General features: G+C 47.6%; 2 protein-coding genes across 7 annotated transcripts; one reads left to right on the plus strand and one right to left on the minus strand.

The window, feature by feature from the left end:
• Nucleotides 1-591: 591 nt before the first annotated feature.
• LOC108024614 (zinc finger protein hangover) lies at nucleotides 592-18,102 on the minus strand. 4 transcript variants are annotated; one of them, XM_044092808.2, is made up of 8 exons: nucleotides 17,339-18,102; nucleotides 10,604-10,966; nucleotides 9,192-9,335; nucleotides 6,623-8,429; nucleotides 5,153-6,153; nucleotides 4,445-5,071; nucleotides 2,736-4,164; nucleotides 592-2,652 (listed from the first exon to the last, which is right to left on the minus strand). In XM_044092808.2, the coding sequence occupies exons 1-8, from the start codon at nucleotides 17,669-17,671 to the stop codon at nucleotides 2,480-2,482; spliced, it is 5,877 nt and encodes a 1,958-aa protein (XP_043948743.1). In that variant the 5' UTR covers nucleotides 17,672-18,102; the 3' UTR covers nucleotides 592-2,479. The 4 variants fall into 4 exon arrangements, with proteins under 4 accessions (XP_043948743.1, XP_043948742.1, XP_043948741.1 ...); XM_044092807.2 differs by having other exon boundaries at nucleotides 6,611-8,429; XM_044092806.2 differs by having other exon boundaries at nucleotides 592-4,164; nucleotides 17,339-18,101.
• A 2,004-nt stretch (nucleotides 18,103-20,106) lies between these two features.
• Nucleotides 20,107-26,229, plus strand: LOC108024848 (regucalcin). Of its 3 annotated transcripts, none has more exons than XM_017094988.3 (3): nucleotides 20,107-20,251; nucleotides 25,155-25,873; nucleotides 25,951-26,229. In XM_017094988.3, exons 2-3 carry the CDS (start codon nucleotides 25,155-25,157, stop codon nucleotides 26,141-26,143), a joined length of 912 nt encoding a protein of 303 aa, XP_016950477.1. In that variant the 5' UTR covers nucleotides 20,107-20,251; the 3' UTR covers nucleotides 26,144-26,229. The 3 variants fall into 3 exon arrangements, with proteins under 3 accessions (XP_016950477.1, XP_016950476.1, XP_016950475.1); XM_017094987.3 differs by lacking the exon at nucleotides 20,107-20,251 and adding an exon at nucleotides 22,779-22,907; XM_017094986.3 differs by lacking the exon at nucleotides 20,107-20,251 and adding an exon at nucleotides 24,153-24,284.
• The last annotated feature ends 310 nt before the right edge of the window (nucleotides 26,230-26,539 follow it).

Below are 26,539 nucleotides of genomic sequence, written 5' to 3' on the forward strand. Positions count from 1 at the left end.
TACTGATAAACGAATAAACTAGTGTTGTTAGCAACACTCTTAATGGCAGAAGCATATTGTTTTATAAATGACATGAACTAACTACTACATATATTCTTTCTTAAGTTAAATAGTGTTGGAAACCACTGTTAATAGCAGAACCATCTAGTGTTGTGAAGGACTCAAAATCAACATTTCAGAACTGATCAAAGATTAAAGTAGTGTTGGAAAACAGAATCTTTCTTTCTTTTTTAAGCTACATACATCTAGATTATTTTTGGGGAGCTTAAAATGCAGAACTCTGATATATTCATTGTAGAATCAAGGTCTTACTGATTACAAGTTAAGATGAAGACTTCTTCCCATGTTTCTTTTCAAAATACCAATCTTGTACAACCAACCCATACCTCTCTGAACAAAACATGAGCTTATCGTTGCTATTTCAGCACTTCCGGCTGTTCTTCAGATAAGGTCTCTGGCAGAGACTTCCCACAAGCAGGTCACTGCAAAACCCGCCAAAGTAAACCACCTTTGTTTTCTATATATATATTTTTAGGTTTATATTTCTTTTATTACTTTCTTTTCGATTCTTCAACGCGTGAGGGACAAAAGTTTGCTTATATGATTCTGCATTTGTTTTAATTTATTTTGTACGTTTTAGACTACATTTCCAGTTACAAGTTAGATGTTGCTTAAGCTACTTTTACATATAATGCCGCCGCTATCAGTGTGTCTATATATGTATGTGGGTGGAAGTTGTGTGCGCATGCGTGTGGTTTCGGGTTTGTGAAATTAAGTAATGTACAGATTATGGGTAAATCGTTATATTAGCTATACGAATAAATCTCAATCTATGTAAATACGTGTCTAAGTATGGATCCACTATTGACCTTGGTCTTCCTACCGCATCAAGTCGATTTCCAGTGTGAAATAGTGTCAGTTGTGTGGGTAATAAGATTCTACGACATTTCCGGGCCAAGACACTGCTCTGTTGTTTGTATAAGCTTAAAAAGAACAAGGACGCAGCATAATAAAACTCTCAAGATGAGTGGTAAAAATATAAAAGGTCTATTATTTAATATCAATAACCAAAAGCTTCTTTCTAATAAGTTCGATGAGTTCTTCCTTAGAAATACTTGCTCTTTTGAAAAGAAAGCGTATTTAAATAAGAAAAGAACCAAGTTGAATAGTATGTTCATTTTTTATTTTATGGATTGGGTTTTCTATTGTATTGTCTATGCTTGTTTAAAAGTAAATATTTAAGTAAAGTAAAAACGTTAGGATCAAGGCTAAATTTGAGTTATTCAGAAAGGCATACTCAGCCTGTGTGAGCTTCCCTTTTCCTTATTCCTAGCCAAAAGTGATCTTGATAAGAGTTTTTAGCATACCGATTTCAAACATTTATCAGATTTCCTAATCTTGCGGAATAGAAAATAAGTACCATACTTTATATGTATATAAAAAAGGATAAGCTAAGGAGACTATTCCCCAACAACCTCCTGTATGGTTTATGTATCAAAACAAGTGGCTCATAGTGGGGGATAAAATAAATTAGATTATGATGTAGTTTGATAAGTAAGGTAAGCTTTTGCAGAGTTATTTAAGTCTGGCTTTTGACTCCTAAGCCTGGCTACTCGACCATTAAATCGCCTCTTGAATTTCGGGAAGACCAAGGCTTGAATACGTAAACAAAACCTAAACTATCGCTTTGTGTTCGTGGTGTTTTGAGTGTCATGTCTGCCGTGTGAAATACTTTGAAAATCCTGATGGTTCTGCTTTACTAACTAACTGAGCGGTTTCCCTTGCGTTTGCTGTCGCTTGCTTTGGTGCGTCGTAAACTTTTTGCTTGATAATTGATGTGTAACATATTAGACGTACTTTCCTATATGCTTAGACTCTACCGTATATGTATTTATAGGATTTATAGCGAAACTTAGCCTAGTGGGGGACGCGTACAGATCCCATATTCTCTTGCCTTGTGTGTGGGTGTGTGCGCGGTACAAACTAGGTTAACATTTGAAAAAAAAATGCCTTAGCCTATGCATTATATATATATATATGATGTACATATATGGTAGTTAAGTTCTTACGACTAGAAGCGAGAAAAAAAATGGGTTCATATAACACACACGCACACACACGCATCTCGTGCTATACATAAACGTGGCTGCTGCTGATTTCTGTTGATGGAATGCGTTGCTGATGCTCATGTGCCTGCTGCTGATGCCTGCATTGTTTTTTCTGAATGACTGAGATGGAGATGGAGATGATGGGATGATCATGATGGCGCTGTTTAAGTGGACTGGCTTTGTACATTTCAAGTGAGTTTGGATCGAGATGATCAAGATGAAGATGATGAGGTGATGGCGGTGGTTGTGGATGAGCTGTGCCTGGCAGAATGATTACTCAATTTGTCGTGGCAGCTGTGGCAGCTTTGGCAGCTGTTGCCACAGTCTTGCTCTTGTTGTTGTTATTGTTGGCCAGCGCCGCCGACTTGGAGTCAGGCTTCGTCTTTGCTGCCGTTGCCAATGCTGCTGCCGCCGCGACGCCCGCTGTTGCCGCTGCCACTGTGGCGGTGGCGACTGCTGTCGTGGCCACTGGCGGCTGGCCGGCCGCTGTCGAGAGCTTTGGCCCATTGAGGATATGGCTTTTGATGTGGCTCTGGAGAAGCTCCTGAGAATCGAAACAAAGTTGACATAGATCACAGGTAAAGCCGGGATCATTCGACTGATCCGCCGGCTTCTGGCGCCGCTCACCCGTGGAATGCGTATGCGAATGCGAGTGCGAGTGCGAATTGGACGTGGTCGTTGTGGTGGACTCGCTCTCCGAGGAGGAGGCCGTCGACACCACATTCGGCTCGTCCTCCGCATCGCCCTCATCTAAATCATCGTCGTCCACCTCCTCGATGGCATCCTCCGGATCGGGATCCGGATCGGCATCCTCATCGAACTCCTCTTCGATGATGTCCTCGATGGGTATCACACCATCGTCCTCCTCATCCGAACTGGCCACGATCAGTGGCGGAATCTTCGACTTGCCATTCATCAGCGGTCGTACCGGCATTGCCACTGGCTCCGGCTCCTCAACATCGTCGTCCTCCTCATCGTCATCCTCATCGACATCGTCGTCGCTCTCCACTTCGCCATCATCTTCGTCGTCGTCGTCCGAGCTATAGATCTGCTCGACGAGATCATCGTCATCCGGGTTAAGATCCGCTTTGTGCTGCTTCTGTGGCGGCAACAGTTGAGCCGGCGGCTGCACACCCTCCTCGTCCTCGCCCTCGCCGCCGTCGCCCTCCTCGTCCTCGTCCTCATCCTCACCCTCGCCGTCCTCATCGTCCGTGTCGTCGTCCTCATCGTCGCCCGTGCCCGAGCTTTCCTCCTCCTCGCCCGAACTATCATCCTCGTCCAGGTCATCGCTATCTTCCTCCATCTTCTCTGCTGCTGCTGCCGCTCCTCCTGCACCTGCTGCTGCCGCCACCTCACCCTTCTCCAGAGCTTGCTCCTCCGCTTTGGCTGCCTCATCCAATCCTGTTGATGGCGCCGTCGCCGCTGTGCTTGCATCCGCTGCCGACGCCGCCGCCATGGCCGCTGTCCTCTCTATGGCCGCCTTGGTGGCCACCGGCACGATGACCTCCTCCTTGAGATGGTTGTTGATGTGGTTCATCAGCTTCTCCTTGCGCGACAGATACTCGCCGCACAGGTCGCAGCCCCACTGGAAGGGGCAGAAGGGTCGCACCACCTTGGCGTCGGCCAGCTTGTGCTCGATCCACAGCTCCTTGGTGTCGAACGTCAGCTGACAGCGCCGGCAGGTCAGATGGTCGTCGACCACAATCACCGGCGGCTCCGGCAGATTGCTCACCTCGTGCTTGTGCAGCTCGTACATGTGGCGACGCAGATTGTTGTTACTGATGAAGGTGGAGGCGCAGTACTCGCATTTCAGCTCACGTTTCCGCTTCATCGACTTGCTGCGGTTCCCGCTGCTGCTGCTGTTGTTGTTGTTGTGGTTCAGGCTGCTGCTGTTGCACGAGTTGTTGAGGCTCTGCTGCTGCTGTTGCTGCTGCTGCTGCTGGTTGGGCATCAGGCCCACCGCATGCAGCTCGCGGAGGTGCAGCATCGAGTTGTTGTTGTTGTTGGTTGTATGATTGTTGTTGGTCAACTGTGTCGCTTCGCCGTCGATGGGGTTCTGCAAGGATTAAGTGGCCGGATGCGGATGCAGACACACAGGCGGTGGGAGTGGGATTGGGGTTGGGTTTGGGGGGAGAGAAAAGAGAGAAAAGCACACAGATTAGTAGGGATTCGGTTTGCCATGACGAGATGTTGATATCTGTTTTTTGCGACTGGTGCGGAGGCATCATCATCATCATCAGCACATCATTAGTTGTTGGTGGCGCGACAGACGACGATCCCATCGCCATCGTCCGTCGCCATCGTCCTCCTCGCTGCACAAGCCCAAAAACGCTCACCTGCTTGCTATCACCTCTGAAATGCCACTTGCGATGCACCTTGAGTGCGATCACCTGGGGGAACGTCTTGGCGCACAAATCGCACGCGTACTCCCCGTTCTCGTTCTGCCGCTCCACCTGGAACTGCCCCGCATCCGCCGGCCCATCGTCGAACATCGCCGCCAGCGGATTGTCCACGTACAGCTCCTGCTCATGCTTCTGTATGTGCTTGCTGAAGTGCTCCTGGTCGGTGAAGCGGGCCCCGCAAATGGTGCACGCCACCTCGGGTATGCGTATCTTGAGCGACGTGGCCGCCGCCACCACACTGCCCGAGGCCACCGTTCCATTGCCATCCGCACTGGCCCGCTCCTCCAGCTGCTGCTGCTGCTGGTCATCGTCCTCCTGGTCATCGTCCTCGTCGTCGCCCGTCTTGTGCCGGAACACAGTGCGCCTGGCCAGCTGGAGAGACGCCTGCTGCTGCTGCTGCAGCTGCGCATCCTGCTGCTGGTGGGCACCGGTCGAAGTGATCGGCTTGCGGTTGCAGGTGGGCGTGTGGTTGTCATGCATCTGCCGGTCGAAGAAGACCTTGCGGCACAGCGAGCACTCGGCCGGGTCGGGCACTTGCGGATGCTTCTTGTAGCGATGCACCTAGGGGGGTGGCGAGAAGGGGCAGTGGTTAATATCAGATGCCATCTTGCTCAAACTGGTTATTCCCAGGCACACACTTACCCACAGACTCTTGCGGCCGCTGTACACGTTGCCGCAGTCTTTGCAGGAGTAATCGTTCGAGTCGAACTCGTCGTGCGAGTTGATGTGGATGGCCAGTTTCTTGTTGGTGTTGAAGTTGGAGGGACAGTACTTGCACTGGTACCAGTACAGCGGCGTGCCCAGGACCTGGCCCGAAGCCGAGGCCGCTGAGGCACTCGCCGCCAGGGTGGAGAGATCGGCCAGATCCGCTGCCGTGGGCTTGGCCTCGTCCATCAGCAAGTCATCGTCGATCTTGGAGGAAGTGGACGCCGACGTGGAGGCCGAGGCGGAGGCAGAGGCCAGCTTGTGAACGCTGCGCTTGTGCTGCGCCAGCTCCAGCTCCGAGCTGTAGACAATGGAGCAGACCTCGCACTCGAACTGCTTGATAATCATCTCGTCCTTAATGGCCCTGCCGTGCACCTTGAACAGATGCACCTTGAGGCCCTTCTCGTAGGCGAACTCGGCGTTGCACAGCTTGCACTTGATGAACTGCACGTTCTGCACCTGATGGTCGGTGAGCATGTGGTAGCGATAGGACTTCTTCGAGCTGAAGCGCCGCTGGCAAATGCGGCAGCGCATGCGCCGGAAGCGGCGGTCCGCCGCCTGGTCGAGGCTGCGCCGGAACACGGCCTGCTCCTGCGGCGTCTGGTTGGCCATGGCCGGTGGCACATTGGCCGGCGTGGCTGGGGCCGTAACCGATGCACTGGCCACCATGCCCCCGTCCGAGTCTCCGGCTGGTTGTGCGGTTATGGTCAGCGATTTGGGTGTCATGCGATTGGCAGCCGCCAGGGCGGCATTCACGGCATTGGAGGCCGTGTAGTGGGAGCGCATGTGATTGGACAGGCCGATGTTGTTGCTGAACACCGCATTGCAGATGGGGCACTCCTTCTGCTGGCTGGCCACGCCCACCAGGCTGCTGTTGTTGCTGCTGTCGTCCAGGCGCATCTTCTTGGCCACGCTGCCCGGCTCCTCCTCCTCGTCATCTGCAAACGGAAACGGAAACGGAGGAAAGCGGATGCATTAGTCTGGCACTGGCAAAGAATAAACGAAATTAGTCTTGAGGCGTGGCAGCAAAGCGAAGCCTTTGATTCGAATGGATTTACAATGAGGAGTGGACAAGTTAAGGGCAATGGAGATGGGTTTAGTGATTTGGGGAATGAACGAGGAACTTTTAAAGGTATGTGCCTTGTTTTTGGCATCACAAATTCAATAGTTTCCGCGAGAGCAGCACACAAACTTCTGCTATAGTTTGGCTTGAAAAGGTTTAACTTGATTTCCAAGGTAAGAAACTGCCTCTGTTATACAATGTTTCTCTTTTAGTTTCATTGGTTTTCCACAATTTCAAATTACATAACAAACACAAGCACACAAAACCATGGTCTTCGAGATGAAATGGGAAACAGGCAGAGCGGGGGACGTCTACAGTCTAAGCCTAATTACCGAGTGTCCCACCATTTGTTATCGACATCAGGTCCTTCATCACGTAGTCGTAGCGACCCGTGTAGACGTTCGGCGTGCTGCCGTCGGCCAACTTGACGGCGTCCGCATTCACGATGTACTCGAAGCCGCCCGAGTGCCGGTTCTTGTCCACGCCATGCACGTTGATCATGTGCTCCCGCAGATAGGAGATCCGGGGATAGCCCAGGCCGCAGCGCACGCACTTGTACGTCTCGGGCAGCTTGTTCGGATGCTTCGATTCCATGTGGCGCAGCACGTTGTTGTAGTTGTTGTACTGCTGGCCGCAAATGGGGCAGACCTGCGGCATGCGGGAGAAGTACTGCGACTTGGGTGCGGACGCATCTCGGTTGGCCGAGCTCTGCGCGGAGGCCGAGGCGCTGGCCAAGCCGCCGCCACCGCTGACACTGCCCCCGCCACCCACTTGGACGACTCCCGTCGGCTTGGGTGTGGAGGTCAGCGGCGGAGCGGCACTGCTGCTACGCGACTCATCCGCCGAGGAGCCAACGCCAATGCCCAGGGCCCCCAGCAGACTCCTCTTGCCCGGCGAATGCTCCATGCTGTTGCTCCTGGCCATGCCACTGCCCGTGGTGGAGGCATTATCGCTGCTCGCCCCGCCGCCACCCACGCCGCCCAGGTGATCCTGGTAGACATGGTCCAGGAACCGCTGGTGCGTTTCTAGCTTGGCATCGCACGTCATGCAGCGCAGCCGAACGATACAGTCCATGTTGTTGTAGTGCCGCCGCCTGTCCACCGGATCGGCAAAGTCCAGGCCGCAGAAGCTGCACTGTATCGAGTTGTTGTCCTTGCGCTGGACGTCCGCATGCTTGTCGTACACATGCGTGCGGAACTCGTGCTTGGTGCGGAAGCCCTTGGGACAGAGCTTGCACTCGTACAGCTTGTTGACCAGCAGCTCCTTGGCGCGCAGCTTCTCCGGCCGCTCGGAGCCACCGCCGGGAGTGAGGGCCTCTCCGCCGCCGCCCACTGTCACCGTGGGACTGGTCATGGTGAGCACCACGCCAGCGCCGGCATCGGCCACCGCCACGACTCCTGCGCCATCGTCGGCCACATCATCGGTGATGGAGGGCACCACCACGGCCGTTGTCTTGCCACGCAGCGCATTGAGCACCCTGAAGAGATTGATGCAGTTGCGCTTCTTCAGATGCGAGATGAACAGCGCCTTGGAGTCGTTCATCTTGAGGCAGTTGAAGCACAGGTTGCGCGGCAGCAGCGGATACTTCTTGCGCACGTGCGCCATGAAGTTCTTGTACGTGCTGAAGTACTTGCTGCAGCAGCGGCAGGTCATCGTCTGGTACTGCTCCAGGAACTCGTCGTTCTGCTCGATGAACTCCACCTTGTCGCGGGTGAGCAGCGGCCGGTACTGCTCGGGATTATCGTAGTCATAGCCGCCGCCCTCGCACTTGATGAACGCGTTCATCACCACCTGGCGGTACTTCTGCGTGGAGATGTTGCCGCCCGCAGCGCCCGCCGCCCGGTTGGCCTCCGCCGTGGCCGCCGCAGCCGCTGCCCGTTGGATCTCCAGGGCGGCAGCCAGCGCGGGCGTTGGCTTCGTGATGGGCGTGTTGTGGGGCGAGTCGGTGGACAGCTGGAACAGATTCGGGTGCAGATTGCGTTCGTGGCGACGGGCGTTGGCCCGGGTGGAGAACTGCAGGCTGCAGGCGCGGCAGCTGGCCACCTTGGAGTCGCCGGCCGCTGCCACATTGGCCACCGCATTCGCCGGCAGCGAGGCGGCAACGGAAGAGGCATTCACGCCATGCTGCGCAGTGTAGTCGTAGTCCGAGGCCTGCGGGGGGCACAAGAAATAAATATAAATTAATATCAAGCTGACAGGCAGGCACTTTAGAGCCCTTTGTAAAGGCTGAGAAAAGTTTCGTAAAAAAAATACCTTAAATAATGAATTAAATACCCTATCAAAAAATACTGCACTTCAGTTTTCTAAATACCAAACAGTTGGTATTTAAAACAAGCTACTCAAGAATTCGCGTTTTTATGTATTTCAAAATAAAAAGCTTATTGAATCGAGAGAACCTTGAATTATTTTAATAATATTAGCTAAAATACCACTTAAATGTATAAGGTTATTCAATTCAACAGCCTAAAAACACTTTTTAACAGATGGTATTTAATACAAAATACTCAAGAATTCGCGTATTGATATACTTGAAAATAAATGTATGATTCATAAGAATTTTGATTAATTTAATGCATTAATTAATATTAGAGTTATTTATTTAAATATTCCAACAGCCTTAAAAACTTGTTTGGAGTTAATATTTAAAAATACTCAAGAATTCGCGTATAAATATATTTAATATTAAATTAATGATAGGATCCTAATAATCTTGAATACTTTAAATATTTGCACCTTAAATATTTCACAAATTTGTTATGTTAATGAGTCTAACAGTCCAAAAACTCTTTTAGTTAGTCAGTTAGTATTTAATAAACAAAGAACACCAAAGAATTTGCGTAATACATTCTCTTGATAAATTAAACCTTTCCAAAATAACTTTCCACCCATAAATGGCAGTCCACGATGACTCACCGTCAGCGGCACGTCGCCCTCGTGCTCGGAGCGCTCTAGGAACATTGTGGGATCGACCATGTCGTCGGACTCGTCTATTGACTTCATCTGGTAGTCGTCATCCGTGTCAATGGGCTCATCTTTGATGGGGATCGCAGGCAGTGGCTGCAGGGGATCCAACACAGTCGACCAAAAACGAGAGAGCAAACAATGCCAGACGAGACGGAAATTAGTTTGAATCGCTCACAGCACATCGCATTCTTATATATCACAATAATAGAGTAAATCAATAACATCAATCATGGACGCTGCAGTGCGTCCATTGGTACCCGTTAGCCAGAGAGCTAAGATATACAGAGATATGTTCCGAAAGCGGCCAGAGCAAGACTAAATCCAGACGGACATTGGGCGATTTCGCATAATTTCGCATTCGGGATAACAGGTAGAAGAGCGCTGTGCGGGATTGGGATGGGGCGGGGTTCGTTCACGCTTCGAATGCACGATACAATTACATTATAGGAGTAGCGTCTGAAAAAGCGCAGCTGCTGGGCGGCGCTCTGCAGCGTCACCGGCATAAGCAGCGGAGCCGTGGACACGGATGCGGATGCAGTTGCAGTTGCACTTGCAGATGCTGCAGATGCAGTTGCACAGGCAGCGGCTGAGGCCGAGGCTGAGCCCGAGACAGAGGCCGTGGCTGTGGCGGAAACGACGCTGCCCGGCGCATTGGACGTGGACGTCGCTGTGACCAGGCCACCAGCCGCCTGCTGCTGCTGTTGTTGGACGTGACCGCTGCTGCTGCTGCAGCCCTGGCTGAAATCAAGCGGCAGCGACAGCGACAAGCTCTCCATTCCACCCACACCAGACATCCCGGGCAGCAGTTCAGCAGCACCAGCGGGCGGAGCAATCGATACCGGAGCCACTGGCGGCAGTGGTGGCAATGGCGGCACTGCTATGTCCAAGGGCATGAACAGCTTCGGCTTGAATTTGCGCAATGATGGAGCCGGATTTGCCACCGGAACAGGGCGCTGTGCACGAAATTGCCGCTGGCGTCTGTGCTGCTGCTGCTGCTGATGATGATGCTGCTGCTGCTGCTGGTGCTGCTGGTGATGATGGTGATGTGGCAACATTTGCTTGCCCCGCTGGTGATGCTGCTGTTGCTGCTGGTGGTGGTGATGATGATATCTGCGATACTGGTGGGATTGCTGGCGCTGCTGGTGCTGCTGCTCCCGCTGCTGGGATGCGGATGTGGTGGCTGTGGCTGTGGACGTGGAGGAGCAGCTTGTGGCCGCCGCCGCCGCCGATGCTGGCACCTGCAAGAGAAGGGTCTGCAGCGATTGCTGCGCGCTGCTGGTCGTCGCCGTCATTCTGGCCGGTGGTTGCAGCTGCAGCTGCTGCAAATGATGCTGTGGCAGCTGCTGCGGTTTAGGACTCACATAGACTGTTAGGGATTTGCGTTTCTTCAGCGAGTGTATGCCGTCCAAAATGTTGGCGGCCGTCGCTGTGGCCATTGGCGTCGCCTTCTCCGCCTCGAGTTCACTCTCCGATGGCTGTTGCTGCTGCTGCTGATGCTGCTGCTGGAGGTGATCGTAGGAGCAGCCTCCTCCGCTGCCGCCGCCTCCTCCATTCTCGGCACTGTTCAGGTCCAGGTAGTTGAGCAGCTTGCTCTTGTTGACGTCCAGCCACTGGCGCTGCTTGGTCTGCGAGCTGAAGCAGCGGTTCTTGAAGCTCTGCCACGAGTTCAGGTAGCTGATGCAGGCGTGGCAGATCTGCAGCGACAGCCGATCCTGCGGTGTGATCTGCAATCGAGGGAATAAAAATCAAAATTAATGTTTGCTTTAAACAATAAACTTATGGAGCTGTATATTATAAGTTTAAAAAACCTTTGAATTAATATATTTTTGAAGAGTTTTATAAAAATTGGCAACGGGGATCTAAAGAATTCGCGAAAAAAAACTTGGTTAGCAACCTTTTACAACTCTTCATGCATTTTAATTTCAATCAGGCTTCAAGAAACCCTTGATTTATTAACCCGAGTTCAAAAACCTTTGTCTATTGAAGCACTGGCTACTTAAAGTCCAAGCATCCCGGGATGACGGCCCCCTCTTTCGCTTTTTGGGCCTTTGATTGCAGTTTTGGGGGGCACTGCTGTGTCCAGCGATGCGGAGCATGCAGGTAGTGGGCCCCCGCTCGCAACTATCCCATTAATGTCAATGACCTGCTTATAATTATATGCAATCCTGCCGCAGCACCCCACACCGCCCGCCGCCCACCGCATCACCTTGCCATCCGCCCACCGCCCACTGCCACCCTCTGCCGCCCCCCACCACGGACGCAGAACACTGCGCAAATCATATGAAATGTCCTGCTGGCTCTGATAACAGTGTGTGCGCATGTTTGTTTGTGTACGACTGTGTGTATCGCTCGAACCGCCGGCCTATGGAAGCCCGCCCTTCCACATAAATACATATATATTTATATATATATATTTGTGCTATGTACGCGTGTACCTATGTACGCCCGTCCCGTGCCAAACACACGGGTCGATTTCGCCGGGAGCTCGGGCTCAAAACATCTTGGCCGCCGCAAAATCTATTAAATCTCAATTATCAAAGCCGCGGCTAAGCATGTTTATCGTAATCGCTTATCGAGGCAGTGATGGCCTGCGGATACATTGCAACGGGCTCGAAACCAGCTAGATGTGCTGACGAAACAAAAAAGGATCAATCTTATGCACTGCATATGCTAATAATGCACATGGTGTATGCATATCCCATAGCAAATTAGTTGCTAGTTGCCATTAAAAAAATGTTTAAATGAAAAAATTATATTTCTAAATAATAACCCATTGCATTGAAGTTCAACCTATTTTTTTTTATATATCGCTACATTTAAGAAGGATTATGTAGTAGTAGTAAATATTTTTTTTTTTTAATTCGACTGGTATTTCTTTGAAAATTAGCATATACACATTAAGTAATGGAATTTATAAAGAGTTTAAAAAAAGTAGCTTAAGGCCATAGTAGCTAAAGCTACAGTTTAAAAATAGGTATTTGATAAGTTTCAATTACCCTCTAACGTAAGAATAAATAAATAATTATAAAAACAAGGAAAATAGACTTTTGATCCTGGAATCACTACACCCCTTGATTATGTACATCAATAATAATTGTAGCTGTTTAAAAAATATATATAAATATTCGAAATTATCACTTAAAAACTAACACAACTAACTGTTGATTATGATTTGATGATAATATGTTAATTTGTGACTGAATTAATAAAAAAAAATCCCCTTGCTTGCATAACCCGACTAGAATCTGGCTTGAAAGCAGCTACCCTGCCAGCCCTGCTCCCCTTTTCATCACTCAGTGGAATATCGATAGGAAGAACGGCGAGAATTAGCAATCAAAGAGGCGAATGGAAGTGATCAAAACAAACGGTGGAAATGTTTTGTTTTGCATTTGTCTTTTCCACTTGAGCAGTGTGTGCATGCCTGTTTGTGTGTGTGTGCGTTTGTGCTCGCCTGTGTGTGTGCCGTGTTGTTGTTGTTGCTGGCTGCATTTGCATTGTTGCTATTGTAATGGCAGCCCCAGGACATTAAAGCCCGGCGGGTCCTTAAAGCACACACACACACACGCGCACACACACTCGTACATAGGGGCAAACACACAGGCACCCGCCTCCAATTTTGGGCCTACACATATGTAGTGGCTGCACATATGTACTGCCGCCTGCTTATGTACACGCAGAGTCCCACACCGCCAGGGCAGGATTTCGAGGGCTCCAACTGCAACTCCATCTCCACTCCGATAGCATGTTGTTCATTCACCTCGCCCAAACCAGCGGCCGCCATCTTTCCCGGCTGCCATGGGAAGCGGGAACTGGGATGCAAGGACTTCCATGCTCCGCGGCCTGCCCTTTAGTGTGGCAACATTGGAAGTCCATTTGGCCCTGGCTTCCAGGGTTTGGGTTCCAGCCAATCCACACTTTATGGATGATACGCAATAAGGTGAGATTTTAGAAAGTCGCCGAACGAAGAGCAGGAGGCGGGCGTGCACATAGGGCCGCAAGACTTGTGGCAGCTGCAGATTCCACCAGCTGCCAGGCCACCAGGTGCAATAATCACCGGCCGTGGACCGTTCCCATGCCCGTTCCCATTCCCATTCCCACTGCCATTCCCGTTCCCGCTGCCTCTGCTCCTTCGTGGAACAAGTTCTTCTCCTTTTTGTGTCCTTATTCGCTCCAAGCCCATGCTGTTCGCTCGCATATATATAAATAAATTCGTGTGCGTGTGTGCGAGTGTGTGAGTGTGAGTGGGCAAGAGAGAGAGCATCCTGTCCTGTCAGTTCCACGCACAAGGTAGTGAAGACGTAGAAGTAACCGAAAAGTAACCCTCGTATTCCAGCGACCGGAGATCTCGAGAGCAGGCACAGCCTGGCACAGCAGGGCAGGAGCAGGACGAAGGGCAGGACAAAGAGGAGCGGCAAGGGCAGGCGGAGTTCCCTTGAAATATTGAATTTCCTCGCAGGCCTCGCCGCCGAGGCGGAACAAAATAAAAACACAAGTGCAACAGGGTCCACCCTAGGACCGCCGAGCAGCTGTTATCGGTTTAGCGGAGATCAGTGCGAGTTATCGATTACCCGACTGCAGGGGTGGGGGCGCCAAGGGGTTACGAATGCCTATAGGAAATCGCGTTATGATATCAGGGAAATCAAATGTCATGATGATATCTAGCTATAAAATAGGTTTCAGTTTTAAAATTGTGAATTTCGAATGGGAAGAGTAATAATACATAATTGAAAGTAAGTAATTGAAAGTAAAATCGTATTTTGATACCAAGGAAATCAATTAAAATGTTTTGTTCTAGCTATAAAGTAATAATATATAATTCAAAGGATTAAAAAAACTTTAAATTGGAGTTAAAGGGGTTCATATAAGTAAAATAATATGCTAGCCCTTAGATTTGATTCCTGTCTTTATCAAGGTGATTTCATTTTTATGATTTTTATAAATTAAAAATAATATTCCTGTACTTAACAGGATGACTTTTTGAATATATATATTTTATCCTGGCTATATTTTTTTAAGATATTTTTTTTTAAATATATATTATGTTTTTTTAAGGATATATTTTATTTTTTTTATTTTTTTTAAAGATTTATTTGATCTTTTTATCATATTTAAGGACCAGGATTACTTTTTTAAAGATATATTTTATCTTTTATCATATTTAGGGATCAGGATGACTTTTTTTAAGGATTCTTTTATCGTATCCTTATATCATCATCATATTTGAGGATGAGTTTCCCTCTTGATTGAAATTCTATCACTAATGTTATTGTACTACTTAATAGACCCAGAATGTTCTTTCCTACATCCTAATTCCCTAATCCATCCAATTCCCTCATCACCGTCCTTGAAAACCCGACTCAAGCCCTTGTTAAACACATCTCCGATCTTCCTTTTGCTGCCTCTATTCCCTCGTGGAACACACAGAGGCGCATCCTTGGGCATTTGTGTATCCCTAAAGTGTGTGTATCCTTGTGCTCTCGAGGTCCCTGGCCAGCTACCTATGCCAGCCAGCCCTCGTCCGCCATCTTGGATGAGCCAGAGTGGAAATGCTGCGGATGCTTCGGCTGCTTCTCTCTGCTCCCTGCCCTGCTCTGCCCTGCTCCACCCTCCCGCCGCCATTCCCTCGTTTATCGGCTTGTCATCTCGTCACGTCGCTTCACCACCGTCGTCGCCGTCGTCGTCGTCGCATTTTTTGGCCAAGGGGAGAAAGTTAGTCCACCTGGGGACCCAAGAGCCACAAAACGGAGACGACGACTGCTGGAAATTCGATGCGGGCCAAAAGGAAGGAGCCGAGCAAAGCAGAAGCGCAAATGTATCGACATCCCACCAGGTAATCTGGTGAGCCAGTGCCGCTGCCTGTGCCTCTGACTGTGCCTGTGCCTGCGCCCAAGGTGAAACCACTCGAATTTGTGCCCGGTTTTGGGTCTCCGCCGCTGTCCGCCTGCTGTTTTCCCGCCTCCGCCTCTGACCATAGCCATGCCCCGGCCTTTGCCCATGTCCATTCCCATTCCCATACCCATTCCCATGCCCATGCCCATGTCCATTCCCATACCCATTCCATGCCCATGCCCATTCCCGTTTCCCGGTCTCTTTTGCCTGTGTCTTTGTCTGCTGCCTGCCTGCCTGCGAGTGTGTGTGTGTGTGCGAGCATGTGGTCCGCCTCCAGATAACGAGAACGGAGCAGGGGAAGAGGAAGAGCAAGAGCAAGAGAAGCAGTCGAGCTAGCGATGACGCCAACCAGCGTGTTGTTGTTGGTGTACATGGTCGGCTGGCTGGTTGGTATACGTACACGTACACGCGCGTGTGTGTGTGTGTGTGCAGAGCAATTGCCATGAAATCGAACCGAAGCCCAGGGAAAGAACAGAACAGAGAACCGAGAATCGAGGAGAACCGAACCGAGCACCAGCAGACCCAGACGACGACGTGACGGCGTCGACCAGCGCGGGCACCCAGAGCCCAGCACACGCAGCGGCGGCGTGGCGGATGTGGGCAATGGGCAGTGGACATAGGGCACTGGGCAGTGGGCACTGGGATATACACAGGCAGAGCCCCGCAAGAATCAATAAACGAAGCTAGCGAGGCTCAGGCCAGGTCCTCCTCCGCCTGCGCCGCTTCCATGTCGTCGTCCTCCTCCTCCTCCTGCTGCTGCTGCTCCCGCTCCCGCTCCGCCGCTTCCTGTTGCCCCGCAAGGATGCGCGCGCGCAAAGAGAGCGCGGAGCAGAGAGCCAGTGCTGCCCTCCAAGCGAGATTCCTTGAAAAGGGCACAAAATGGCCGGCGTACTGGGCCTGGCTTCTTGGGTTCTTGGTTTCGGTTTGGGTTTTTCGGCTCTGGGGCTCTGGCCCTGGGTTTTCTGGCCTGGAATCTCGGAATCTCAATCTGAATCTCTGTGGCCCGCCGCACCGCACACATACACAGGCAGGCACAAACAGAAGCGTTTGCACACACACTCACACACACACACACCGAGACAGGGGCAAAGACGACGACGGCGCGCTCATCGGACTTTATGCTTTGTGCTGGCCATTCGCAGCTGCTCTCGCCCGCTGGGAAGAGGCGAACAAGAGAAGAGGAGGAGGAGGAGGAGGAGGAGGAGGAGGAGGAGGAGGCGGCGGCGATGGCGACGGCGGCGAGGGAGAAGGAGGAGCAAGCGGAGCAGGCAGCAGATTTTTGGAAAGGAAGCAGGATCAGTTCTAACCTCAAAGCGGGAAGGCAGGCCAGCCAATGGAAGGCAATGGAACCGCACCATGGAAGAGTAGTGGAATGGAAGGCAAGGAGTAGAAGGACAAGGAGGAGAAGGAGGAGGCGGAGCAGCCAGAGCAGCCAGAGTGGAGAGTTCAAGTTTGATTATGAGCAAAAGATTGCGATCGTGATTGGATTGCAGCCAGGCACCTCCACCTCCACCTTCTCCTCCGCCGCCTCTGGCTCTGCCTCTTCCAGTGCCCACTGCATCGTGACTTGGCAGTGGAAACACTGGAAACCCAAAAAGCGGACCATGCGGCTGGCCACACACCCATACTCGCGCACAGCGAAGAGCCAGAAGTGGCAGAGGAGCCGATGGCGGCGGAGGAGGAGGCGGGGCCCGCTGCTGGCTGGTTTTTCGTTCGCTCGCTCAGTTTTCCCCCGTCCTCCTCTTGTTTTTTTGGTGGCCATCATCATCATCACCATCGTCGTCGTCGGCGGCGGCGGCTGGTGCTCTTGCACAATCCCAGCGACACTGCCTCCGCCCCGGGGGCCCACATCGGGCACACTTCAGCGTCATCGGTCGGCTTCATCCGTAACCTCACTTTTCGGGCCGCCAAAGAGCGTCCGGCCAACGGGTGTGGCCAGCGCCTCCTCCTGCCCAGCCGGCCAGCTGGATGTGTGTATAACTGTTAATGGTGTCCAACCACCGGAGGGCCCAAGAGAGCGTCCGGCCGGAGAGAGAGCGCCGGGCATGGGTAATGGCAGTGCCCGGGATGACGACACGACCGGATAGATGGATGGATGGATGGATGGATGGATGGATGGATGGATGGATGGATGGATGGATGGACGGACGGACGGACGGACGGACGGACGGATGGATGGAGGGATTACGCGGCGAGAGAGCACTCACCTTGATGCCGACGCAGTTGTGGATCTTGGTGGACAGCGGCTCCTTGTCCGCCGCATAGCTGTTGATGATCGAGATGCACTCGGTGTGCGGGGCGAGGCACAGGCGGCAGCAGTTCTGTCGCGCCGACCGCTCGCCCTTGGCGGCGGCTGCTGGGGCGCCAGTTGCTTCAGGGGATGCGCTTCCAGTGACAGTGCCCGCTACCGTTCCAGCGCCCGTTCCCGTTCCCGCTGCCGTCACCGTCGCCGTTCCAGGCGCCGCTGTGGCCTCCGCTGCTGCTGCTGTTGTTGTTGTTTCTGCCGCCGCTGCTGCTGTTGCCGCCGCAGCGTCGCACATTTTGTCGCTTTGTATTCGCTAGTCGCCTCCTCTTTTGTGTTTTTCTTCTCTTTCTTCGTTTCGTTTTCTTTTTTGCACGTTTTCACTTTTGTTTCGGTCTGCGTCCGTTCGCAATCGTTCCACACACACCATCCACCACTAGCCGCTCTCCGTCGCCGTCGACCACGCCGCCCGCGTCACCCACTTTCCGCACATTGTTCGCACTTGGTCTTCGCTCGCCCGATCCTGTCCAGGGCCTGGCTTCGCCTCGTTTCGTTTCGTTTGGTTTCGATTCGCTTTGCCTTGCCTTTCGCCGGGGTCTGGCGTTTGTTTGGAACGAGGAGTCGCACTGGAAAAAAATTGCACTGCGCTCGCTGCGGCTCTGCGACGTGCTCCGCCGGGGCTGGAAAACGGTTTGGACTGTGGTTGTGTGCTGGCAAGCAGTGCGAGGCGGCGCAGGCGGTGTGACCCGGCCAGCGGGAAATGCCCTTTATACCAGATGCGTGTCGGGATATACCGAAAGTGTATCGATGTATCGACGCTGCAGGCACTAACGCCACCGCCGATTCTGCGCACTGCTAAGGATCTCTCCCTTATTAGCTTTTCCTGACGCGCTGTTAACTTCGCTTTTGACACTAATGCTAAGTTAAATGTTAAAATTAACCAAAGCCACCCAATCGTAACAGGATTTGACTTTCGCGGTGCTGCTAAGCAGGCTGGTCCATCGTTATCGAAGTGTCATCGAACAGAGTAAAAATATATGTTGGGCGTTATTTCTGTAGTGCTTTCGCACTGGTCACACTACAAAAGTAGCACTTTGCGGGAGAGATGTTGCCAGACTGCGATATATTTAACCGTCGCTGGAAAATACTGTTTTTGAATATTTCTTTTTAATGGACAGGAAATAACTTTTGATTCTGTTAATTCTAAGTAGCTTAATTCAATGAGAAGGTAGTGTAATAACTTAGTAAGAGAAGTGTTATTATTTTTTTGATAGTTATAATTCCTTTAGTGGTAGAGATATTTTTAAAATTTGCTTTTTCGTTGTGTGTTTTTTTGGCACAAAAAAATCGCCTTAAGTGTCGAATTTCTGAGTTCTTGGATTTTTAACAGATAAATTTCAAGGCATTTCTCCGAGAAAAGTAGGCTGTGCATTAAGTGCTCGCCTATACGCCCAGGTTTTACATTGTTCAGACTCATTCCCAGACAAACCCTAGCAGTGTAGTAAGGTCGTGTAGTTTTCCGTGCGTTTTTGTAAGTTTAATCACTCGTTATTCAATTATTTCTATTACCAATTTTTGAAATTTGTTTTTTTTTGCGTTGTATGTTTTTCGGCACAAAAATAATCAATTTCTGAGCTCTTGGATTTCAAAAAGGCAATTTCTCCGTGAAAAGTAGGCTGTGCATTTCGTGCTCAATTATTATTAATTTTTAATTAATTTGAAATTTGTTTTTTCGCGTTGTATGTTTTTCGGCACAAAAATAATCAATTTCTGAGCTCTTGGATTTTAAAAAGGCAATTTCTCCGTGAAAAGTAGGCTGTGAATTAGGTGCTATAAGCCCAAGTTTTAAATTATTTATACTCATTCCCAGACAAAGCCTAGCAGTGTAAGGTCGTGTAGTTTGCCGTGCGTTTTTGTACGTTTAATCACTCGTTATTCAATTATTTCTAGTACCAATTTTTGAAATTTGTTTTTTTTTTGCGTTGTATGTTTTTCGGCACAAAAATAATCAATTTCTGAGCTCTTGAATTTTGAAAAGGCAATTTCTCCGTGAAAAGTAGGCTGTGAATTTGGTGCTATAAGCCTATAAGCCCAAGTTTTAAATTATTTAGACTCATTCCCAAAACGCGTTGTATGTTTATTGGCACAAAAGTAGGCTGTGCATTTCGTGCTCACGTATAAGCCAAAGTTTTACATTATTCACACTCATTCCATTTTGCCGTGAGTTTTTGTAAGCTCCATTACTCCTTATTCAATCATTTTTAATACGAATTTTCTTTTTCTTTGTGTAGGTACTTGCCGGGATTCCAAGGATTCCACTTCGGGATCAAGTTGAAGGATCAGCGGTTCCTGCAGCAGTTGCTGGTGCTTCAAACCCCGTTTGCTCAACGGGATGACAAAGGAGGGATGTGACGATTGAACGATCCAAGAGCTCGAAGGATCTGCAACGCCATTGCAGCCTGCTTAGGTGGTTTTACCAGGGCGGGGATTTCCGGGAGACCCGATCCTTGTGATCCAGGGGATCCACACGGCTCTGGTCTCACCGAATATCCTGACCCTGGTAAGATCGTCTTCGCAACCCATCAATTTCCATGGAGTTCTGCACCAAGGTATGTTTCAAAAGAACTTATTTTTAGCTACGTTCTCCAGCGCGCTCAATTTAAATTTCGCGGCTAATCGGCCGAGTAACATTAGGGTGACCATACGTAACGCCCTGCCAGGCAGTCGTTCAACAAGTGAGCCAGGTGGCAGCCCCGTCAGCCGCCAGCTGACCCCCAGTGCGTTCTTTGTTTTTGTAATTTATCTTTTTCCCTCGCTAATTTTCTTAATTATTTTGGTTAATCCAACTGCAGTTAATTGGGCGCGCTAACCGCTAAACGTAAGTAGGCAACCACGAGTGCACGGCGAAGCAAAGTCGCTGCAACTTGCGCTAATTCGCACAATGGCAATGGCCTTGACATAGAACAGGGGCAACAACACACTTGATGAATGGCTGCACAAGGGGAGAACGAAAACCGGCCCAACAACAGCAACACGCGGTTTTCGCCTTCCCTTTGCACCGCTATTCTGCCTTTGAATGTAACGGAATTTTTGCTCCATTTGTTTTGCTTACATTTTTGTTGTTAAATTTGTATTTTTTTATAGAGAATTTAAGACCATTTAAAAATTAAAAAAAATTCACACCTTTTATAATTCGTTTAAATAGTATTTCAATTTGGATAATACTTAATATACCTATGTAATAAATATTCATAATCCCTATATAAATCAAATTTTTCTATAAAAAAATACAAATTTAACAACAAAAATGTAAGCAAAACAAATGGAGCAAAAATTTGAGATCCTATTTTTTGTTATTTAAAAAAATCTAAATTTTGTTGTATATTTGATGTAATTTAATGGAGCTAAAGGAATCTTTTAATAGTATAATAACAATATTTTTTATAAATTCTAGAAAAATATTGGGTTTTACAAGTTTTCCATCTAAAATTCCAAAATTCAAAATTTGATCAGCTTGATAATGTAGTCTACAATGTATTATTATTATACATATGTGATCTTTTACTAATTTAAATCTGAGAATCGTAAAAACCATCCATCCAAATTAGATAATTTGTATTCCTCAGTTTTTAAAACTTTTGGTGGGAACTATCACTGGTAAATAACCTTATACGAAATATAACATGCATGTAATTTCAATAAGAAGCTTACAAAAGATAAGAACTTCATGTTTTTGACCTTTTTGTATTAAAATATATCATAAATCATAATATACCATAAAATATATCATAATAAATCATAATATACCACAAAATATATCACAATATATCATAAAATATATCATAATATATCATAAAATATATTATGTATCATATCATAAAAAATATTATAATATAGCATATCATAAAATATATCATAATAAATCATAAAATATATTATAATATATAATATCATAAAATATATTATAATATATCGTAATATACCATAAAATATATCATAATATACCATAATACTATCAAAAGGTTTATTCTCATATCATGTGCATTTTGGTAACCACCTTATAAATCACCTTATAATAGAAGAAATGTGAATTTAATTCCAAAGATATGCTTAAGAAGAAAGCAATTACAACTTTTTGGATAGCCTCTTAAACTCCTGGGCAAACTGTCTTGGGAGGACCGAAAGTTTCCGTCGAACCTATCGAGTTGGGATTGTAAAGGTCGCACCGTGTACATTCCTTATCGATGGACGGGCGAACAAATATGCCCATAAATCTCGCAGCAATTAATTAAATAGCAATTTAAATTTAAAGTTGCGCTGGAAATAGAAGAGCCCAGTCAGGGGCCACTGGGTGACCACCGTCTGCCGATTAGGAATCTGCACTTTCGCCCCGAGATTGGGCCGGGGATGGGCGTACGGATTCGGGCGCAGTCATGGGCCCCGCCGCCTCCGGCTGCCGCTTTCTGGGTGCAAAGAGCAGTGGAAGATGCGCCACAAATAGCCACCGGAGCTCATGAGCGCAGCGGTATCAGTTCTTCCAGGGAGTTATCCACTGCTGGAGCCATCCTTGGGCCTCCCAGGCACAGTGGCTCGGATGCGATTTATCGCCACGGACTGCCACTTATCGCTGACCCAGCGGAAGCATAGAAAGGCGCTAAAAGGGAATTAAGCAACAGTATTAACTATAAAACAATTTAATTCAAATGTCTCAATGTGCTTTATCGCCAGGCGCCCACGCGACACGCCCACTCCTGTGCAGTTTGCACATAATATTGCAAAATCTGCTACATTTCTTAACCCCATAAGATCAGGGGTTGTAATTTCCCATAAAAAGAAGTTCTGAAGCAACCGCGAATTCTTTAGAACCAGATGAAGCCATTTTAAATATTTTCATTTAATTTTTAATTTTTTTTTACATTTTCAACCAATATGTCAGCGCGAATTCTTTAGAACCAGGGGAATGACTTTCATTAAAAAGGACAATTTTAAGTTTAAAGCTTATAGTATGCATACTAAAATTTAAATATATTTTCTGGACATTACAAAAAAAAAACAGGTTTTCTTGTCCGTTATTTGTCCGCATCTTCAACTAACCCCTACTTTTATTTTAACAAGCGGACAAATAAACGGACACTCTTTTTTAAATATTCAATTTTTTGTACCCTCCCCTTCACTTTCAGTTGTTATTTTGCTGGTGACACTTTAGAAATTAGAAAATGACTAATCATCATTTAGAAAACTTGACCTTTAGCTCTTGTTTGTTTTCTGAGATGGAATTTTGTCAGCGGGTTAATTTGTCTGTTGCCGGCTTGTGTTATCAGGGCGGGCTATCCAGCCCTCCAATTGCGCTCTTATCAGGCGAACTGGGCGGCGGGTACTAGGTCTTGGCGAGATTGCCTGTCACGCCTGTGCCGGCTGGGGTATATAAGATTTCGGGCGGACCGGGTGGAATTCAGTCTGAACGCGTTCCCCTACGAAGCCGTGTCCAAGGATTCTCATTCTCCGTTGCCATCTTAGCAAATACTTCTTCGAAGGTAGGTCCTCCAACGAACCCTGTCCCTATTTTTTTCGAGTGCCGAAGTGATTTCTGAGTAAAGTTTACCGGAGGTCAATAAAAGATCTGGAATTAAAATTCATTAAGGAAATTTTATAAAATCCTTAAGAAAATTAAAACTTGTTTAAAATCGATTTGCGATAATTAGTGGATTTTTAAAAGTGAAAAAAGTTCCTAATTGTTTATATAAATATTAAAGGAACACATTTTCCTTCCAATTTATATATTTTTTTGGAAATATAATATTTATATTCGGAATTTTAGCCTTTTAAAAGTTTAACAAAACGGTCGTCGTAAACCTATAAACCATGAAGTTGGAAGTTCAAACCCTACCCTTAGTTCAACAAACGGACAAGAAAACGGACACATTTTTTATAAAATTTGAAAAGTTTGGCTAATATTTGGGGTTCATTTTTTTTATAAATTATTCCTACTTAAAATTTGGTGACTAAGACTTTATAATAAGTTGGTGAGCCTTAGCTTTTTACGTGCCCACACCCACTGTGCCTTTTCCGTGGGCTGATAACAGGAGTCCCTGCCACAGAACATAAACGTCTCTTTGGGGTTTAAACTTGACCAATTCAATAACACCAGCAGCCGTCGCTGCGACAACAAAAGTCAATTAAAAGCCACAACAAACAATGCTAAATGGCAGCGTAATCAAAGTTAAAAGTTAATCGCTCTTTTTGTTGTTTTTTTCTGGTGCTTCTGCTGAGTAAGTGAAGGGCATGACGTCACAGAGCACAGCTGCATCGCACAGTGGAACATTTTGCAATAAAGCTCTCAAAAAATTTAAAGTCATTAGCCTTTTCTTATGTAGTTAACTATAAATGAATATGTTTTGAGGAATGAATTTCATTTAAGTACTTTACAAATACATTAAAAAATTCACAGATCATATAAATTCTATAAAAAAAAAATTAGAACCTGGAAAATGTCCATATACTTTCCACTTTTGATATTATAATGCCACAGTCTAAACAAAATAGTTATAGTAAGACAGATATGATAATAAAAATCTTATAAAATCAATAAAAAAAAATTCCACATAAGGAAACGAACTTTTGTCAAAGAAACCCCCACTGTGCACCGTCGGTCAGTGGAAAAAATTGATCTCAAAACATGGAAATGAAAATCAATAAATAATCTCTCGCTTCGTTTGTGTTCCGCTTGCGATGATGCCGGTTCTCAGCTAATGTAATGTCAAGCCCCTGGTTTGGAGGTAATAAAAGCCTCTCCCGCCGACAGCTTCAGCTTCAGTTTTGAGTCGGAACCCCAGAAAGCCAGAGCTGATTGCACGATGTGTCAACCGTCCTTACTGATTTCAGTGCTCGTAGCGTGCCTCTTTGGACTCACGGTACAGGACCTGTCACTGAGTAGTGACCTTTATCAGTGACATTTAAAGTAGCTCCACATACTTCGGTTATATAAAGTTAATGGTTCAAAACATTCTTTTTTAAGCGATTTAGTAGTGTTATTCAATCGCATTTTGAGTGATATTTTTGATTATATGGAAAGTTAATGGTTCAAAAGATCCTTTTTAGAGATAACATAGTGTTATTCAATCGCATTTTGAGGGATAATTTTCAAGCTAAACAATATTGCTTGCAAAATAATCATTGTTTCAGTACTATATTTTTTTTCGCTTACAAGAAATGATTATTTTTTAGAACAATAAATATAAAATTTAAAAATGTTTTTTTCTGAACCATAGGAACATTTTTTTTTTGTTTTTAAGTATTACGAGCCCAACTATTCGGAGGTTGTTTTAATCATACAATTTAATAATATCGCTGTGAAAAATAATCACAAGTGTAATTTTGTTTTTATGACAATTATAATTATAATTACAAATCCCAAATTAAGCAATTTTCACTAAAGGTTTACAGTCTAGTGCTCGTTCTAATTTATTTCGATCACAAGTTGGATTTTAAACGTAAAAAAATGTTTTTAAAACCTAATTAACTTATTATTACAACAAATTATCACTGACAATTTGTTTTCCCTAAAATACAGCCAGCTCGTTCACTAAATTCCCCCATTTCACACGTGCGTTTCTAATGGAAAGGTGTAGATCTTTTTTGAGTGCAGGTGATAGTTTATAGCAATAATGGTTAGGGCTTCGTTTCCCTAAAGATATATAAATAAATATAGTTAATAATCAGGCCTTATAGAAGGGAAATTCCTGCAATCACTAATCCAGGTGCCCTTCTCCCACTCCTTGCAGATGTCCTACAAGGTTGAGCCACTGCCCGATTCCTACGCCGGCCTGGGCGAGGGTCCCCACTGGGACGTGGCCCGCCAGAGCCTGTACTACGTGGACCTGGAGGCGGGCAGCCTGCTGCGCTACGACTTTGCCCAGAACAAGGTCTACAAGACGAAGATCGAGGGCGAGACCCTGGCCGGCTTCGTGCTGCCCGTGGAGGGACGGCCCAACGAGTTCGCCGTGGGCTGCGGCCGCCGCGTGGTGATCGTCAGCTGGGACGGCGTGGCCCCCACCGCCAAGGTGGTGCGCACCCTGTTCGAGGTGCAGCCGCTGATGGACAAGAACAGGCTAAACGACGCCAAGGTGGATCCCCGCGGCCGCTTCTTCGGCGGCACCATGCGCTACATTGGCGACGAGTTCGAGTTCCGCCACGGCGAGCTGTACCGCTGGGAGGCCGGCGGCCAGGTGTCGGTGATCAAGGGCGATGTGGGCATCTCTAACGGGCTGGCCTGGGACGAGAAGGCCAAGAAGTTCTACTACATCGACACCACCGACTACGAGGTAAAGTCCTACGACTACGACTTCGACACCGGCGTGGCCAGCAACCCCAAGGTGATCTTCAACCTGCGCAAGACCAGCCCCAAGGACCATCTGCTGCCCGACGGCCTGACCATCGACACCGAGGGCAACCTCTACGTGGCCACCTTCAACGGCGCCACCATCTTCAAGATCAACCCCAAGTGAGAACTAGATCGGTGATCTCCCTGAATGGTATCATAACTAATCGTCTTCCTTTTGTCGCATCGATGCATTGCAGCACTGGCAAGGTCCTGCTGGAGATCAAGTTCCCCACCAAGCAGATCACCTCCGCCGCCTTCGGTGGCCCCAACCTGGACATCCTGTACGTGACCACCGCCGCCAAGTTCGACCAGCCCGCTCCCGCCGGCACCACCTACAAGGTGACTGGCCTGAACGCCACCGGCTATCCCGGCGTCAACCTGAAGGTCTAGGCGCTGCAATCTCTGTCCCAGGCACGCAGTATAATGTACCAATCGAATCCCAGTGCAATTAAATGTTATACTCTTTAACTTTGTAACCCTCGTCTTTGGTTGTTTCTGTTTGGAGGGAGCAAGGTGAACTGCTTAGAAAACTTGTGAAATATTGGCTGAGGATCATGATCTTCACACTGAAATAAACCAAGATGAGCATTTTTTAATTAGATATTTTAATCGGAAATTACTACTACTACTACTTTTAAAAACGAGGATTTTTTGGACTCATCAAAGTTATTTTTTTTAGCATTATTATAAATTATGGTATAATTAAAATGGGTTATATTTGTAGTCTTTAAAATCCAAAGTTTATTTCTTTAGTTTTTTTATAAGGCTGGTTTTAAGTTCAAATCT

Source organism: Drosophila biarmipes, chromosome X (genome assembly GCF_025231255.1).
Source record: "Drosophila biarmipes strain raj3 chromosome X, RU_DBia_V1.1, whole genome shotgun sequence".
In the NCBI taxonomy this organism is placed as follows: domain Eukaryota; kingdom Metazoa; phylum Arthropoda; class Insecta; order Diptera; family Drosophilidae; genus Drosophila; species Drosophila biarmipes.